The sequence below is a fragment of the Pseudophryne corroboree genome, chromosome 6 (assembly GCF_028390025.1).
Source record: "Pseudophryne corroboree isolate aPseCor3 chromosome 6, aPseCor3.hap2, whole genome shotgun sequence".
Taxonomy (NCBI): Eukaryota; Metazoa; Chordata; class Amphibia; order Anura; family Myobatrachidae; genus Pseudophryne; species Pseudophryne corroboree.
Window position 1 is genome coordinate 528,354,992 of NC_086449.1, and position 17,860 is coordinate 528,372,851.

Consider the following 17,860-nt stretch of genomic DNA (forward strand, 5'->3'; position numbering starts at 1 on the left):
ACATCCATATAGCCTCAAGGGCTATATGTGATGTATTTTAGCCATAGAAAAAGGTATTATACATTGCTGCCCAGGGCGCCCCCCCCAGCGCCCTGCACCCTCAGTGACCGCTGGTGTGAAGTGTGCCGACAACAATGGCGCACAGCTGCAGTGCTGTGCGCTACCTTATGAAGACTGAAAGTCTTCTGCCGCCTGTTTCCGGACCTCTGGACCTCTTCAACTTCGGCATCTGCAAGGGGGGTCGGCGGCACGGCTCCGGGACCGGACTCCATGGCTGGGCCTGTGTTCGATCCCTCTGGAGCTAATGGTGTCCAGTAGCCTAAGAAGCAAATCCATCCTGCACGCAGGTGAGTTCACTTCTCTCCCCTAAGTCCCTCGTAGCAGTGAGCCTGTTGCCAGCAGGACTCACTGAAAATAAGAAACCTAAAAAACTTTTTCTAAGCAGCTCTTTATGAGAGCCACCTAGATTGCACCCTGCTCGGACGGGCACAAAAACCTAACTGAGGCTTGGAGGAGGGTCATAGGGGGAGGAGCCAGTACACACCATGTGATCCTAAAAGCTTACTTTTTGTGCCCTGTCTCCTGCGGAGCCGCTATTCCCCATGGTCCTGACGGAGTCCCCAGCATCCACTAGGACGTTAGAGAAATAAAGCACTTTGGTTGTCATTATGTCAACATTACCCATGTAGACACTGATGAAATGTTGACTTTTTTGTGTATGTTATCCCTAACCGAAATGTTGACATAACGATAATATTGATATATCCTATGTCGGAATTCTGTAAAAAAAAATTTGCAGGTGTTAACATTAATGATATCAACATTTTAATCATGTAGACATCAAAGTTGACCTTTGCAGAATCAGCAAAAAGTTGCCCATAGTATATAAGCGATGCTGGGATGCAACTTCAACCAGACAGGAATGTGTGTTACACATGTACAAAGTCACAGATTAAACACAATGGAACTTGGCATTAGAAAAGCTGCTTCCGTCTGTATCAGAGCATTTTTTTACACATATTCAGACTCCGGTAGCAGTGCCCTGCGACAAGAGATAGAAAAAACACTGATTGTGGTAGTCTCCCCACCAGCTGGTCCTATGTGGCAAGCCTCATGACAAGTAAAACAAAAGTCTGCTAGAATCTACTGCAGGCTGAGGCTCTCATATCCAAAATTCCGAAATACAGAGTTTTTGAGCATGACTTAGCTTTCTGATGGTTCAACATACACAAATTTTGTTTAATAAACAAAATAATTACAAATATTATAGAAAATTATCTGTGTGTGTATTAGGTGAATACAAAACAAATGTATTCTGTGTTTAGGCTTGGGTCCCATCCCCAAGATGTCTCATTAGGGAATATAAATAGTCCAAGATATAGAGAAATCTTATATCCAAAATACTACTGTTGCCAAGCATTTTGGTTATGGGAGACTCAACCTGTACTTGCAACCTAGATTTGTTCTAGGATATAAGAATGCCAGGTAGTAACCATTTCCCACCCTGTATCTATTGCTAGATCTGTAGTTTCCTCAACCATCATGCAAAGTCAAAGCAGGTAGTGCATATGTTTTAACTATTGCCAAAACACACCTAAAATTGTATACATACTATTACTGATTGTGGCAGTGACCAAATAAAACCCCTTGCAACTTTCACAAAGAAAGACGATCAGATGAATGGAAAAGGAACCTTTACTTTAAAAAGAAAGAAATAAGAACGTCCTTAAAGAATTTACACTTTGTCTCCACCACAGCCACATGCTGTATAATATTAGCCAGCTCCTCTGTGTAAAATGCCTCACCACGGATCGGTGTACTTAGTACACACATATTCTACCATGCCAGTCCTTTTGGGGGTTTGGATTTTCCTTTTTTTCCACGCTGGGCTTTGAGCTTTTTTCTCTGTCTTTGATTCATCCATACAGGGTACTGGCCATGTTGGTTTAATAAGCTCTTCTTGTTCCTTTTTACGTCCATATCCATCTTCATGGTATCACCTAAAGATAGTAAGATAGAACACAAGCAAACCTTTATTTACAATATACAGACAAATTTGATGTAGATAAAGAGCGAGTAATTTTAAACACAGGTTTTAATAATGTGTTCACTTCAGCTGTGGTAGGAGCCTGAATGCTAATAAAGGCAAAGTATAGATTACATTTATATTATCGGAAGAAAACTACATACTTGAAGTTTAAACTAATAAGAAAAAAATGAAATTATTTGCCGTCTGCTTCATGTTGTGGTATTTATCATTTATATTATGGCCTAAACGTAATTGCAATTGATCATGAATTTACAGATTTCAATATGATCATTATCAATGTTTGAAAATGCAGTCATATGATAACTGCGAATGCATTCACGACATCCAGTCATTTCTGAGGGTCTGAATGATTAATCAGTGGCAGGATCAGCCCATGTGTGATTAATGTAAAGGTTTTTTTGTTGTAAAGTACAGCGAAAAATGTAATGCTACCATTTTGTCATCAACATGTATTGAGTTACAGATATTGGTGCAGACAGTATATATAAAATAAAAAAAACAAACCCAAAAAAAAAAAAAAAACAACTTTACAGAGGAAAAAGCTTAAAGGTCCACATCTCTGAAAAGTTATATGGAAAAAGCTAGCAAACACTGGGGCAGATGTATTAACCTGGAGACGGCATAAGGAAGTGATAAACCAGTGATATTTGCAAGGTGATAAAGGCAGCAGCCAATCAGATCCTAACTGTTAATTTACATATTGGAGCTGATTGGCTGGTACCTTTATCACCTTGCACATATCACTGGTTTATCACTTCCTTATGCCTTCTCCAGGTTAATACATCTGCCCCATTATCAGTTTATGAAATCTAGTTTGAGAATTGCAATTTTGATCTCACTGGTTGCTTGCACCACAATGGCCGTTTTAGGTCATATGTAATTTGATTTAAAATAATCAAAGTATTTAAAAATAAAAAAATTCCATTCAACTTTTTGTACAACAAGCCCCTCAAGTTCCTTTAAGCCCCCACTGCCACAATTATGCAAAATTTGTAGGAAGTAAACACGGAGGACACAGTGATGAAATAAATTGTATTTGTTAGGTGCATGTATTCATGCTCTACGTACAGAAATAATCTAGTCTATATTGAATTCACAGATTTATTGTCCTAATCCATATCTCACAAATTGGATCAAGAACACTGCGAAATGTTTCTGATTTAAAAATAGTTACTTCTAATTGATTTCAGCATATGAATAACGAATATGACATTTAAAACTCTCAGTTAAAATTTGGTTCTGAGATCTATCCCATTTATGATGATGTAGGCTGGGTATTTTGATAAATACCAGGGAATTCGGGCATCTAGAGATTGAGATTGGTAAACCTGGATACTGGAATTCCAAGTCGTTGTTTGTCGCGTTTTGTTTATTGTATGCATATAGCTTGTATCAAGAGAAGGTTATGAGTGATGTTCCTTTCATTTGTTTGAGCTTTGTAGTTCTAATTTACATTAAAAGCCACAATGTCAGGGGCAAAGTGCTCTCATTTTCAGTATTGCATGAACGCGTTGGGCTTAGTACTTATTACTTTTATGCCTATCTACAAATCAAACACTATGTAGCCTCCCTTCCATCGGTAGCAGAGACCAAACCCATCACTGATCCCCTTTTGCCTTTATTGACTTTGATGAAGAGTTGTTCATAGAAAACCCATTATCTCGATAATGATTTGTTAAATGTATATTGTCAAAACTCCAGGACCGGACAATGTTGCCATGGTAACAGATTATTCCCAGTATTGCCAAAACAGAGGATTTATTTTGTCATTATGATAACACTTTGAAGATCCTACAATCTTCCTCTTTACAGGAAGTTCATATTGAAACAATTTACAAAGCATACATATCACAAGCCACAAAGACGGCACTTTGTACCAGATGAACCGGGGCAATGTTTGAAATGTTTCCATTCCTCTGCGACATTTTATCATAATTTATGAGACTGTGGCAGCATTAAAAGATTCTAGAATAAAATTGTGCAATAATAAGAATTTACTTACCGATAATTCTATTTCTCATAGTCCGTAGTGGATGCTGGGGACTCCGTCAGGACCATGGGGAATAGCGGCTCCGCAGGAGACAGGGCACATCTAAAGAAAGCTTTTAGGATCACATGGTGTGTACTGGCTCCTCCCCCCATGACCCTCCTCCAAGCCTCAGTTAGGTACTGTGCCCGGACGAGCGTACACAATAAGGAAGGATCTTGAATCCCGGGTAAGACTCATACCAGCCACACCAATCACACTGTACAACTTGTGATCTGAACCCAGTTAACAGTATGATAACAAACGAAGTAGCCTCTGAAAAGATGGCTCACAACAATAATAATAACCCGATTTTTGTAACAATAACTATGTACAAGTATTGCAGACAATCCGCACTTGGGATGGGCGCCCAGCATCCACTACGGACTATGAGAAATAGAATTATCGGTAAGTAAATTCTTATTTTCTCTAACGTCCTAGTGGATGCTGGGGACTCCGTCAGGACCATGGGGATTATACCAAAGCTCCCAAACGGGCGGGAGAGTGCGGATGACTCTGCAGCACCGAATGAGAGAACTCCAGGTCCTCCTTAGCCAGAGTATCAAATTTGTAAAATTTTACAAACGTGTTCTCCCCTGACCACGTAGCTGCTCGGCAAAGTTGTAATGCCGAGACCCCTCGGGCAGCCGCCCAAGATGAGCCCACCTTCCTTGTGGAGTGGGCCTTTACAGATTTAGGCTGTGGCAGGCCTGCCACAGAATGTGCAAGTTGGATTGTGCTACAGATCCAACGCGCAATCGTCTGCTTAGACGCAGGAGCACCCATCTTGTTGGGTGCATACAATATAAACAACGAGTCAGATTTTCTGACTCCAGCTGTCCTTGAAATATATATTTGTAATGCTCTGACAACGTCCAGTAACTTGGAGTCCTCCAAGTCGCTAGTAGCCGCAGGCACCACAATAGGCTGGTTCAAGTGAAAAGCCGAAACCACCTTAGGGAGAAAATGAGGACGTGTCCGCAGTTCTGCCCTGTCCGAATGGAAAATCAGATATGGGCTTTTGTACGATAAAGCCGCCAACTCTGAAACTCTCCTGGCTGAAGCCAGGGCCAGTAGCATGGTTACTTTCCATGTAAGATACTTCAAATCTACAGATTTGAGAGGCTCAAACCAATGAGATTTGAGAAAATCCAAAACTACGTTTAGATCCCACGGTGCCACTGGGGGCACAATCGGGGGCTGTATATGTAGTACACCCTTGACAAAAGTTTGTACTTCAGGCACTGAAGCCAATTCCTTCTGGAAGAAGATTGATAAGGCCGAAATTTGAACTTTAATAGACCCCAATTTGAGGCCCATAGACAATCCTGCCTGCAGGAAATGTAAGAATCGACCCAATTGAAATTCTTCCGTTGGGGCCTTCTTGGCTTCACACCACGCAACATATTTTCTCCAAATGCGGTGATAATGTTGTGCGGTCACTTCCTTCCTAGCCTTAATCAAGGTAGGAATAACTTCCTCTGGAATGCCCTTTTCTTTTAGAATCCGGCGTTCAACCGCCATGCCGTCAAACGCAGTCGCGGTAAGTCTTGGAACATACAAGGTCCCTGCTGAAGCAGATCCCTTCTTAGAGGTAGAGGCCACGGATCCTCCGTGAGCATCTCTTGAAGTTCCGGATACCAAGTTCTTCTTGGCCAATCCGGAGCCACTAGTATTGTTCTTACTCCCCTTTTCCGAATAATTCTCAGTACCTTTGGTATGAGAGGCAGAGGAGGAAACACATACACTGACTGGTACACCCATGGTGTTACCAGAGCGTCCACAGCTATTGCCTGAGGGTCTCTTGACCTGGCGCAATATCTGTCCAGTTTTTTGTTGAGGCGAGACGCCATCATATCCACCTTTGGTTTTTCCCAACGGTTCACAATCATGTGGAAAACTTCCGGATGAAGTCCCCACTCTCCCGGTTGAAGGTCGTGTCTGCTGAGGAAGTCTGCTTCCCAGTTGTCCACTCCCGGGATGAACACTGCTGACAGTGCTATGACATGATTTTCCGCCCAGCGAAGAATCCTTGCAGCTTCTGTCACTGCTCTTCTGCTTCTCGTGCCGCCTTGTCTGTTTACGTGGGCGACTGCCGTGATGTTGTCCGACTGGATCAACACCGGCTGACCCTGAAGCAGCGGTTTTGCCAAGCTTAGAGCATTGTATATCGCTCTTAGCTCCAGTATATTTATGTGAAGAGACGTCTCCAGGTCTGACCATACACCCTGGAAGTTTCTTCCCTGTGTGACTGCTCCCCAGCCCCGTAGGCTGGCATCCGTAGTCACCAGGACCCAGTCCTGTATGCCGAACCTGCGGCCCTCTAACAGATGGGCACTCTGCAACCACCACAGGAGAGACAACCTTGTTCTTGGTGACAGTGTTATCCGCTGATGCATGTGCAGATGCGATCCGGACCATTTGTCCAGCAGATCCCACTGAAATGTTCGTGCATGGAATCTGCCGAATGGAATTGCTTCGTAAGAAGCCACCATCTTTCCCAGGACTCTTGTGCATTGATGTACTGACACAGTTCCTGGTTTTAGGAGGTTCCTGACCAGTTCGGATAACTCCCTTGCTTTCTCCTCCGGGAGAAACACCTTTTTCTGAACCGTGTCCAGAATCATTCCCAGGAACAGCAGACGTGTTGTCGGGGTCAATTGAGATTTTGGAAGATTCAGAATCCACCAGTGTTGCTGAAGCACTACTTGGGTTAGTGCTACACCGACTTCCAGCTGTTCTCTGGACTTTGCCCTTATCAGGAGATCGTCCAAGTAAGGGATAATTAATACGCCTTTTCTTCGTAGAAGAACCATCATTTCGGTCATTACCTTGGTAAAGACCCGAGGGGCCGTGGACAAACCAAACGGCAGCGTTTGAAACTGATAATGACAGTCTTGTATCACGAACCTGAGATACCCTTGGTGTGAGGGGTAAATTGGGACATGCAGATAAGCATCTTTTATGTCCAGGGACACCATGAAGTCCCCTTCTTCCAGATTCGCTATCACTGCTCTGAGTGACTCCATCTTGAATTTGAATTTCTGTATGTACAGGTTCAAGGATTTCAGATTTAGAATAGGTCTTACCGAACCGTCCGGCTTCGGTACCACAAATAGTGTGGAATAATACCCCTTTCCCTGTTGTAGGAGGGGTACCTTGACTATCACCTGCTGAGAATACAGCTTGTGAATGGCTTCCAATACCGTCGTCCTTTCTGAGGGAGACGTTGGTAAAGCAGACTTTAGGAACCGGCGAGGGGGAGACCTTTCGAACTCCAACATGTAACCCTGAGATACTATCTGCAGGATCCACGGGTCCACCTGTGAGCGAGCCCACTGATTGCTGAAAATCTTTAGTCGACCCCCCACCGCTCCTGAGTCCGCTTGTAAAGCCCCAGCGTCATGCTGATGGCTTTGTAGAACCCGGGGCGGGCTTCTGGTCCTGGGCAGGGGCTGCTTGCTGCCCTCTCTTACCCTTTCCTCTGCCTCGCGGCAGATAAGACTGTCCTTTTGCTCGCTTGTTTTTATAGGAGCGAAAGGACTGCGGCTGAAAAGACGGTGTCTTTTTCTGTTGGGAGGGGGTCTGAGGTAAAAAAGTGGATTTGCCGGCAGTTGCCGTGGCCACCAGATCCGATAGACCGACCCCAAATAATTCCTCTCCTTTATATGGCAACACTTCCATATGCCTTTTGGAATCCGCATCACCTGACCACTGTCGCGTCCATAAACTTCTTCTGGCAGATATGGACATCGCACTTACTCTTGATGCTAGAGTACAAATATCCCTCTGAGCATCTCGCATATAAAGAAACGCATCCTTTAATTGCTCTAGAGTCAATAAAATACTGTCCCTATCCAGGGTATCAATATTTTCAGTCAGGGAATCCAACCACACTACCCCAGCACTGCACATCCAGGCTGAGGCTATTGCCGGTCGCAGTATAACACCAGTATGAGTGTATATACTTTTCAGGTTAGTTTCCAGCCTCCTATCCGCTGGATCCTTGAGGGCGGCCGTATCAGGAGACGGCAACGCCACTTGCTTTGATAAACGTGTGAGCGCCTTATCCACCCTAGGGGGTGTTTCCCAGCGCGTCCTAACCTCTGGTGGGAAAGGGTATAATGCCAATAACTTCTTAGAAATTAGCAGTTTTCTATCTGGGTTAACCCACGCTTCATCACACACGTCATTCAATTCCTCTGATTCTGGAAAAGCTACAGGTAGTTTTTTCACCCCCCACATAATACCCCTTTTTGAGGTACCAGCAGTATCAGAGATCTGCAAAGCCTCCTTCATTGCCGTGATCATATAACGTATGGCCCTGTTGGAAAATACGTTTGTTTCTTCACCGTCGACACTAGATTCATCTGTGTCGGTACCCGTGTCGACTGACTGAGGTAAGGGACGTTTTACAGCCCCTGACGGTGTCTGAGACGCCTGAGCCGGTACTGACTGGTTTTCCGGCCGTCTCATTTCGTCTACTGACTTTTGTAATGTACTAACATTATCACGTAATTCCATAACTAAAGCCATCCATTCCGGTGTCGACTCCCTAGGGGGTGACATCACCATTACCGGCAATTGCTCCGCCTCCACACCAACATCGTCCTCATACATGTCGACACACACGTACCGACACACAGCAGCCACACAGGGAATGCTCTAATCGAAGACAGGACCCCCTTAGCCCTTTGGGGAGACAGAGGGAGAGTTTGCCAGCACACACCAAAAGCGCAATAAATGTATATAAACAACCCTAAAAGGTGTTGTTTTTGTTATAAGCGCTTTTAATATATAAATTTCGCCAATTTATGCCCCCCTTCTCTTTGTTACCCTGTTTCTGTAGTGCAGTGCAGGGGAGAGTCCTGGGAGCCTTCCTCACAGCGGAGCTGAGCAGGAAAATGGCGCTGAGTGCTGACGAGAATAAGCTCCGCCCCTTTTCCGGCGGGCTTTTCTCCCGGGTTTTGAGAAATCTGGCCTGGGTTAAATACATACATATAGCCTTAATGGCTATATGTGATGTATTCTTTGCCACTAAAGGTATTTAATATTGCTGCCCAGGGCGCCCCCAGCAGCGCCCTGCACCCTCCGTGACTGGTCAGTGAGAAGTGTGTAGCAACAATGGCGCACAGCTGCCGTGCTGTGCGCTACCTTCATGAAGACTGAAGAGTCTTCTGCCGCCTGTTTCCGGACCTCCGATCTTCAGCATCTGTAAGGGGGGTCGGCGGCGCGGCTCCGGGACGAACCCCAGGATGACCTGTGTTCCGACTCCCTCTGAAGCTATGTCCAGTAGCCTAAGACTCCAATCCATCCTGCACGCAGGTGAGTTGAAAATCTCTCCCCTAAGTCCCTCGATGCAGTGAGCCTGTTGCCAGCAGGACTCACTGAGATTTAAAACCTAAAAAAACTTTTTCTAAGCAGCTCTTTAGGAGAGCCACCTAGATTGCACCCTGCTCGGACGGGCACAAAAACCTAACTGAGGCTTGGAGGAGGGTCATGGGGGGAGGAGCCAGTACACACCATGTGATCCTAAAAGCTTTCTTTAGATGTGCCCTGTCTCCTGCGGAGCCGCTATTCCCCATGGTCCTGACGGAGTCCCCAGCATCCACTAGGACGTTAGAGAAACATTAATACTAGTTTCTCCATTAGAATTATCCCACATCAACAGGCTTTCCTTTTTTGCTAACTTTGCTGTCTGGAACTTAGATGCCACTTATACATACTTATATAGATTTTTAACTATATTAGTGACAGTGGCAAAGAAAATTATACTTAAGAGGTACATTTCTAAATATTCACCAACTTTAACTGCTGTGCACCAAATGTTAAGGGTATTATATTTTGATCGCTACTCCACTCTACCAGATATTGAGAAAGGGGTTCTTAAATTTTATTAAAAAATGGAGCCCGTATATAACCACCCTATCGAAGGAAACGCAAACTCAAATTTTTACTCTGAGAAAACAGAATGGTATTTGCATAAAAGAATTCTCGAAGATTCCGCTAATACAGTTACTCCTTTATTGAGCTAATATATACATGGAACACTGATACTATTTGCTCAAGGTCATACACATTTTATTTATCTGTGCGAATTAGCAATGGGAGAAATTAACTTTCTGGTTTTAATCTTGCTTTGGTTTTACACGTTAAGCGTTACTTATATAATGCTTACGTCATATATAATGCTAACCCGAAGCCCCCTCCCCACCACCACCTTTTCTTTGAAAATGTTTTTCAAATCAGTGTATTATACTACTGGCGATTGTCATGACTGATGAACCCTGTGGATATGTCCGTTACTTTATTCCTTGTTTACCTACGACTGTTTCTAAATCAGGCACTTTGCATATACTTAAATTTGCAGATGATATTGCTATCGTAGGTCTCATTAGTGGTAACAATGACTCAGAATTCATATCCGAAGTATGCAGGCTGGAGAAATGGAGTCAAGATAATCATCTAATACTTAACGTTGCAAAAGACCAAAGAGATGATCTTGGATTTTAGGACAACCCATCGGTACACTTACAGTCCTTTGGTCCTGGACAAGCAAGGGGTGGAGATGGTAACATCTTTTAAATTCTTGGGTATGACCATAACTAATGATTTGTCATGGTATTGTCATATCGACAATGTCATAAAGAAAGCCCAACAGTGGTTATACTTCCTTAGGAAAATGCGTTCAGCAGGTATATCTGAGAGAATATTAGTTAATTTCCACTCTTGTATTATTGAGTGTGTGCTTACTTACGGTATTTCCGTCTGGTATGGAAATTGTAACGTAGCAGAGTGTAAGCCGCTTGATAGAATTGTTAAAACCGCTGGAAGAATAGTAGGTTTAAAATTGCCAAATATCCAGTCCATTTATGAAAAGAGGCTCCTTATGAAAGCTAGGAGTATATTGAGTAATGAGACCCACCCTAATCATGGGGTATTTACCCTCTTCCTTCTAACTTATGTTATAGATCTTTGCTGTGTAAGACCAGCCGGTTGAAACATAGTTTTCCTCCTAAGGCAATTAATATGCTTAATGGTCTAAAGGGTAGAAGGGTGTGTAGTATCTGCTTATGTGTCTACTTGTGTACTTATGGCTTTTCAAATATTTTATTGTGCCTTATTGGTACTTATACTTTTGTGATATCTGTTTCGTTCATATTGAAACTTCATTGTTCACATGTTGAATATTTAATGATAATAAACTCAAATACTCCTTAGTTCATAGTTGTGTAAGGTCTGTGCATTTTACATGTACATCATTGTAATATTTAATACACTGTGTATTATTTTGAAAATCTAAAAAATATTTTGTAAAAAAAAAAAAAGCCACAATGTCATAAAAGGTGCTAGATCAATAAGTAAAATAACACTGTTAGTGTCGGTGCATGCTACATTCTGGATGGGCAAATAAATGAAGCATGGTCTGTCAGCTAAAAGTCTTATTAAAATTCTTATTGTGAGTTGTGACTAATTGATTTTTACTTTTTCAACCATTTAAAACTTCCAAAACGATCTGCTGCACACACTGAGGGCAACAAACTGTAATAAGCAATCTTATATATACAGCTGGAATATAAACATGAATAGGTTTCCCAGATTGTCCACGTTATATAGACTCTGGATCTTTAAATAAATATAGCTATGGTTATATAAAAGAATACTGGCTGATATGTACTGACTTTACTGACATTGTTATCATTGTGTATTGTGCTAAAGCTGTATGAAACTAGTCAGAACTTATTTTGTTGCTAAGAGGTTTTGCCCATGTCTGTCTAACATAAAACAAAACCCCGCTAATCTGTACTTGACAAAATTATATGCTACAGTATGGTGATACATCACTAATTAGAAAGGACAAAAAAAAAAAAAAAAGATATGCTACAATGTTTGTTTTACAATTTTCAACACTGCTGAATGCCCAGAAAATGTCAAACGAAATTCTCCAAAGTGTGGTGAAAGCAGTGCACAACATCACATATTCCGGACACACACACAAATATAAAGCTGCCTTCTGGGGAGATGGAAACCAATTCCATATACTGTATATATTTATCTTCAAACAGATTTCTGTGCCAGGATCCCCCACCACCTCCTCGTCTCTAGACAGCCAAAGCCATTCATATCAAGGAAAAAATTCCTTAGTGTAATGGAAATGTATTAAGATATTTTTTACGTTTCTTTCTCTAGCATGCATAAGGGATATTGGGGGGAAATAGTACAATGGGGTATAGATGGGGGGCTCCAAAGGAGCCAGTGCACTTTACATTTCTTCAACTGGGTGTGATGGCTCCTCCCCTCTATGCCCCCTCCCACAGGCACTTTAGAAAAAAGTGCCCTCAGGAGAGGATGCACATCTCTGCAGCTCCAGAGAGTTTTCTTAAATTTCTTTGAAACTTTTATTTTCAATATGCTGTCTGGGCAACAGCATACCTGCGCCGTGGGAGTTGGGGGGGGGGGGGGGGGGGGGGTGTAGGGTTGCCACCGGCCTTACGAGGTGCAGAGACGCTTCCCCGCTGAGGGGTTGTTGTTCAGCGGGGCACTGCGCCTCGGCTGTCACAGCTGCAGCACGCCCCTAACGCTGCCTGATCGTGTCATCGGTGGTGAGAACAACACACATACACACACTGCTCAAAAAAATAAAGGGAACACTTAAACACAATGTAACTCCAAGTCAATCACACTTCTGTAAAATCAAAAAAACTGTCCAGTTAGGAAGCAACACTGATTGACAATTTCACATGCCGTTGTGCAAATGGAATAGACAACAGGTGGAAATTATAGGGAATTAGCAAGACACCCCAATAAATGAGTTGTTCTGCAGGTGGAGACCACAGACCACTTCTCAGCTCCTATGCTTTCTGGCTGATGTTTTGGTCACTTTTGAAAGCTGGCGGTGCTTTCACTCGAGTGGTAGCATGAGACAGAGTCTACAACCCAGACAAGTGGCTCAGGTAGTGCAGCTCATCCAGGATGGCACATCAATGCGAGCTGTGGCAAGGTTTGCTGTGTCTGTCAGCGTAGTGTCCAGAGCATGGAGGTGCTACCAGGAGACAGGCCAGTACATCAGGAGACGTGGAGGAGGCCAACAACCCAGCAGCAGGACCGCTACCTCCGCCTTTGTGCAAGGAGGAACAGGAGGAGCACTGCCAGAGCCCTGCAAAATGACCTCCAGCAAGCCACAAATGTGCATGTGTCTACTCAAACGATCAGAAACAGACTCCATGAGGGTGGTATGAGGGCCCTACGTCCACTGGTGGGGGTTGTGCTTACAGCCCAACACCGTGCAGGACGTTTGGCAATTGCCAGAGAACACCAAGATTGGCAATTCGCCACTGTGCTCATCACAGATGAAAGCAGGTTCTCACTGAGCACATGTGACAGACGTGACAGAGTCTGGAGACGCCAAGGAGAACGTTCTGCTGCCTGCAACATCCTCCGGCATGACCGGTTTGGCAGTGGGTCAGTAATGGTGTGGGGTGGCATTTCTTTGGGGGGCCGCACAGCCCTCCATGTGCTCGCCAGATGTAGCCTGACTGCCATTAGGTACTGAGATGAGATCCTCAGACCCCTTGTGAGACCATATGCTGGTGCGGTTGGCCTTGGATTCCTCCTAATGCAAGACAATGCTAGACCTCATGTGGCTGGAGTGTGTCAGCAGTTCCTGCAAGACGAATGCATTGATGCTATGGACTGGCCCGCCCGTTCCCCAGACCTGAATCCAATTAAGCACATCTGGGACATCATGTCTCGCTCCATCCACCAACGCCACATTGCACCACAGACTGTCCAGGAGTTGGCGGATGCTTTAGTCCAGGTCTGGGAGGAGATCCCTCCGGAGACCATCCGCCACCTCATCAGGAACATGCCCAGGCGTTGTAGGGAGGTCATACAGGCACGTGGAGGCCACACACACTACTGAGCCTCATTTTGATTTGTTTTAAGGACATTACATCAAAGTTGGATCAGCCTGTAGTGTGTTTTTCCACTTTAATTTTGTCCGTGACTCCAAATCCAGACCTCCATGGGTTAATAAATTTGATTTCCATTGATAATTTTTGTGTGATTCAGTTGTCAGCACAGTCAACTATGTAAAGAACAAAGTATTTAATAAGAATATTTCATTCATTCAGATCTAGGATGTGTTATATTAGTGTTCCCTTTATGTTTTTTGAGAAATATATATATATATATATATATATATATATATATATATATATATATATATATATATATATATATATATATATATATATAAATAAATACAAAGGTATGATTCTCTGGTTAGGATTACTGCTCCTGTCCGTACTGCAAAAGAACCAGGCGGCACTCCGGGATTTTGAAAAAAAGCCAAACGTGTAATGGTCACAACAAATACATCAAACAGGCATAGTGGTTACACCGACGTTTCAACGCCCTACCGGCGTTTTCCGTTTTCTTCAAGGTGCAATGCTGAAAGTGAAACACACCAAACTAACTGAAATAGAAATTGAGGGATTTTAGGTTCAGAATCGGTCTGACCGAGCCATCCGGCTTCGGGACCACGAACAGGCTTGAATAAAAGCCTCCCCCTGTTGTGACGGGGGTACCGTGACAATGACCTGATTTTGACACAGCTTTAGTATTGCAGCGCATACTACCTCCCTTTCTGGAAGAGAAGCTGGCAAGGTCGATTTGAAAAATCGGTGAGGGGGCACATCTTGAAACTCCAATTTGTACCCTTGGGCTACTATTTCTAAAACCCAAGGATCCAGGGCCGAGCGAACCCAGACCTGACTGAAGAGTTGGAGACGTGCCCCCACCGGTGCGGACTCCCGCAGAGGAGCCCCAGCGTCATGCGGTGGATTTGGCAGAAGCCGGGGAGGACTTCTGCTCTTGGGAATTTTCCACAGCCTGTGACCTTTTTCCCCTTCCTCTCGTAGCAAGAAAGAAAGACCCTCGTCCTTTTTTGTATTTATTGGGCCGAAAGGACTGCATCGGATAGTGGGGCGTTTTCTTTTGTTGTGCAGGAACGATAACTTACCTGTGGTAGCCGTAGATACCAGGTCAGTGAGGCAGTCACCAAACAAGACACTATCGTTAAACGGCAGAGACTCCATAGTCTTCTTAGAGTCTGCATCAGAATTCCATTGATGAATCCACAATGCTCTTCTAGCTGAGACTGCCATGGCATTAGCCCTTGATGCCAAACGGATAATATCCCTCGCAGCTTCCTTTAGATAGGCTGCAGCGTCCCTGATATGACCCAGTGTCAAAAGCACGCTATCCCTGTCCAGGGAATCTATATCAGATGACAAGTTATCTGCCCAGTTTTCAAAAGCGCTACTCACCCACGCAGATGCAACGGCAGGCCTGAGCAGCGTACCAGTAGTGACACAAATGGACTTCAGTGTATTTTTCTGCTCACGATCCGCAGGATCCTTTAGGGATGCCGTGTCAGGAGACGGAAGCGCCACAATTTTGGACAGACGCAATAGAGCTTTGTCCACCGTGGGGGTTGACTCCCACCTTTCCCTGTCTCCAGAGGGGAACGGATATGCCACTGGAATTCTCTTGGGAACCTGTAACTTCTTGTCAGGATTTTCACAAGCTTTTTCAAAAAGAGCGTTCAGTTCATGAGAGGGAGGAGACGTCACCTCAGGTTTCTTTCCCTTAAACATGCAGACCCTAGTATCAGGAACAGCAGGGTCTTCCGTGATATGTAATACGTCTTTTATCGCCAAAATCATGTACTGAATGCTCTTAGCCAGTTTAGGATTCAATCTGGCATCACTATAGTCGACATTGGAATCAGAGTCCTTGTCGGTATCTGTATCCGCTATCTGGGTAAATGAACGCTTCTGTGACCCCAAGGGGGTCTGAACCTGCAACAATGCATCCTCCATGGATTTTCTCCACGTCTGGTTCTGAGACTCAGATTTATTTAATCTCTTATTCAACCGAGCCACATTTGCATTCAAAACACTCAATATATTTACCCAATCAGCCGTCGGCGGTGCCGACGCGGTCACTCCCACAGTCTTTTCTGTCCCCACTGCAGCCTCCTCCTGGGAGGAGCACTCAGCCTCAGACATGTTGACACACGCGTACCGACACCCACAACCACACTGGGGCTACAGGGGACAGACCCACAGCAAAGCCTGTTAGAGAAACACAGAGGGAGTTTTGCCAGCTCACAACCCAGCGCCTATCCCGGTACTGAAACGAGTAAAGTAATGCCTCAGACCTGTTAGCGCTTTAATAATAATAATAATAATAATAATAATAATAATAATACAGCACCAAAATACTGTTTACTGTATATTTTAGGGAGCAGACAGGCTCACTGGGCCAGTGCAGCTCAGGGTGTGCTCTCTCTCTGTCTCTCCTCTCACATACAGTAGGGCAGGCTTGCTTTATAATTGTCTGTGTGTATGTTACCGAGAAACATGGGTAAACACAAGCTGTGCAGTGTATGTCACACTAGATTCTCTCCATTATCTACCGATTCTGTTTCATGTGAACAATGCAGTCAATCTTCACAAATCGGTGAAGGGGCTGGGGGAGCCCCACTGGTTAGGGTCTCTTAAGACTATGATGTCTGATATGTCATCCCAGCTCACTGCTAATATGCAGAAAACTCAGCTACTACAACAAGCTGTTGCTGATTTAACTGCTAGGGCAGATGCACAGCCCCTTCTCTCATGCGGGACCAAAGAAGCATGGGTTACCTGCTCTACTATCTGATACAGATGATGATGATATACAGGAAGATGGGGATGACCTGGATCCCGTTAGTGGGGATCACGATTCTGCTCAGGGTAATGAACCCCTCATTTTGGCTATAAGGGAAGTGTTAAAGCTCCCTCTAGAGGACACTGTCACAGCAGTCGTTTTTCTTTGAACAGAACAAGCCTAATGTCACTTTCCATGACTCTAGAGATAGATGACTTATTCAAACAGGCCTGGAAAAATCCAGACAAAAAATTTCAAGCGTCCAAAAAGTTTTTGCACACTTTCCCATTTGCGCCTAAAATTTGAAAATTTTGGGAGGAACCCCCTGGGGTGGATGTCTCAGTCTCTCGCCTGTCTAAAAAGGTGGTGCTGCCTGCTCCAGGCTCCTTTACTATGAAGGATACTGGGGATAGGAAGATAGAGACTACACTAAAGTCTATATACACAGCAGCCGGTATATCACAAAGACCGGTCATTGCGGGTTACTGGATGACCCATGCCATTCATTCTTGGGCCACTCAAATTCAGGGGGGCCTCTCGGGAGATATGCTCTTAGTTACTATGGTAAGCCTCCTGAAGCACATTCAGGAGGCTACCCGTGTCCTCTGTGATTCCCTCAAGGAGATGGGGAACATTAATGCTCGGACTTCTGTCATGGCAGTGTCGGCGCGCATGGCCTTGTGGTTGCATCAGTGGATTGCGAACGCAGAATCCAAACATAGTGTGGAATCCCTCCCCTTTTCTGGGGAATGGCTTCTTGGGGTTGAATTGGATACCTAGATTTCCAAAGTTACAGCTGGAAGATCCACATTTCTCCACTCTAGGGCCCCGCCGGCGAGACGCTCCTATACGGGACCGTCTGTCCAGTCCTTTCGGTCTCTCAGGATTTCGATCGTAGGCCAGAGGTGCCTCCAATGCGGCTAGAGGCACCAGAGGTAAGTCCAAAAAACCTGCAAGCACCATTTTTCAGAAACAGTCCACCAGTTCTGCTTCCACTAAGGCCTCAGCATGAGGGCGCCCCCCCACCCAGAGGTGATCTCGAGGTGGGAGCTCAATTGCGTCACTTTAGC

The 17,860-nt window shown here is 44.4% G+C and overlaps 1 protein-coding gene across 5 annotated transcripts in view; it reads right to left on the bottom strand.

Moving 5' to 3' along the window:
• Nucleotides 1–1,677: 1,677 nt before the first annotated feature.
• Nucleotides 1,678–17,860, bottom strand: part of LLPH (LLP homolog, long-term synaptic facilitation factor) — a 74,226-nt gene continuing 58,043 nt past the window's right edge. For all 5 annotated transcript variants that reach the window (XM_063927564.1, XM_063927563.1, XM_063927560.1 and 2 more), the window contains one exon: nt 1,678–2,000. In XM_063927564.1, coding sequence (XP_063783634.1) covers nt 1,837–2,000 — 164 coding nt within the window. In that variant the 3' untranslated portion in view covers nt 1,678–1,836. The remainder of the gene's footprint in view (nt 2,001–17,860) is intronic.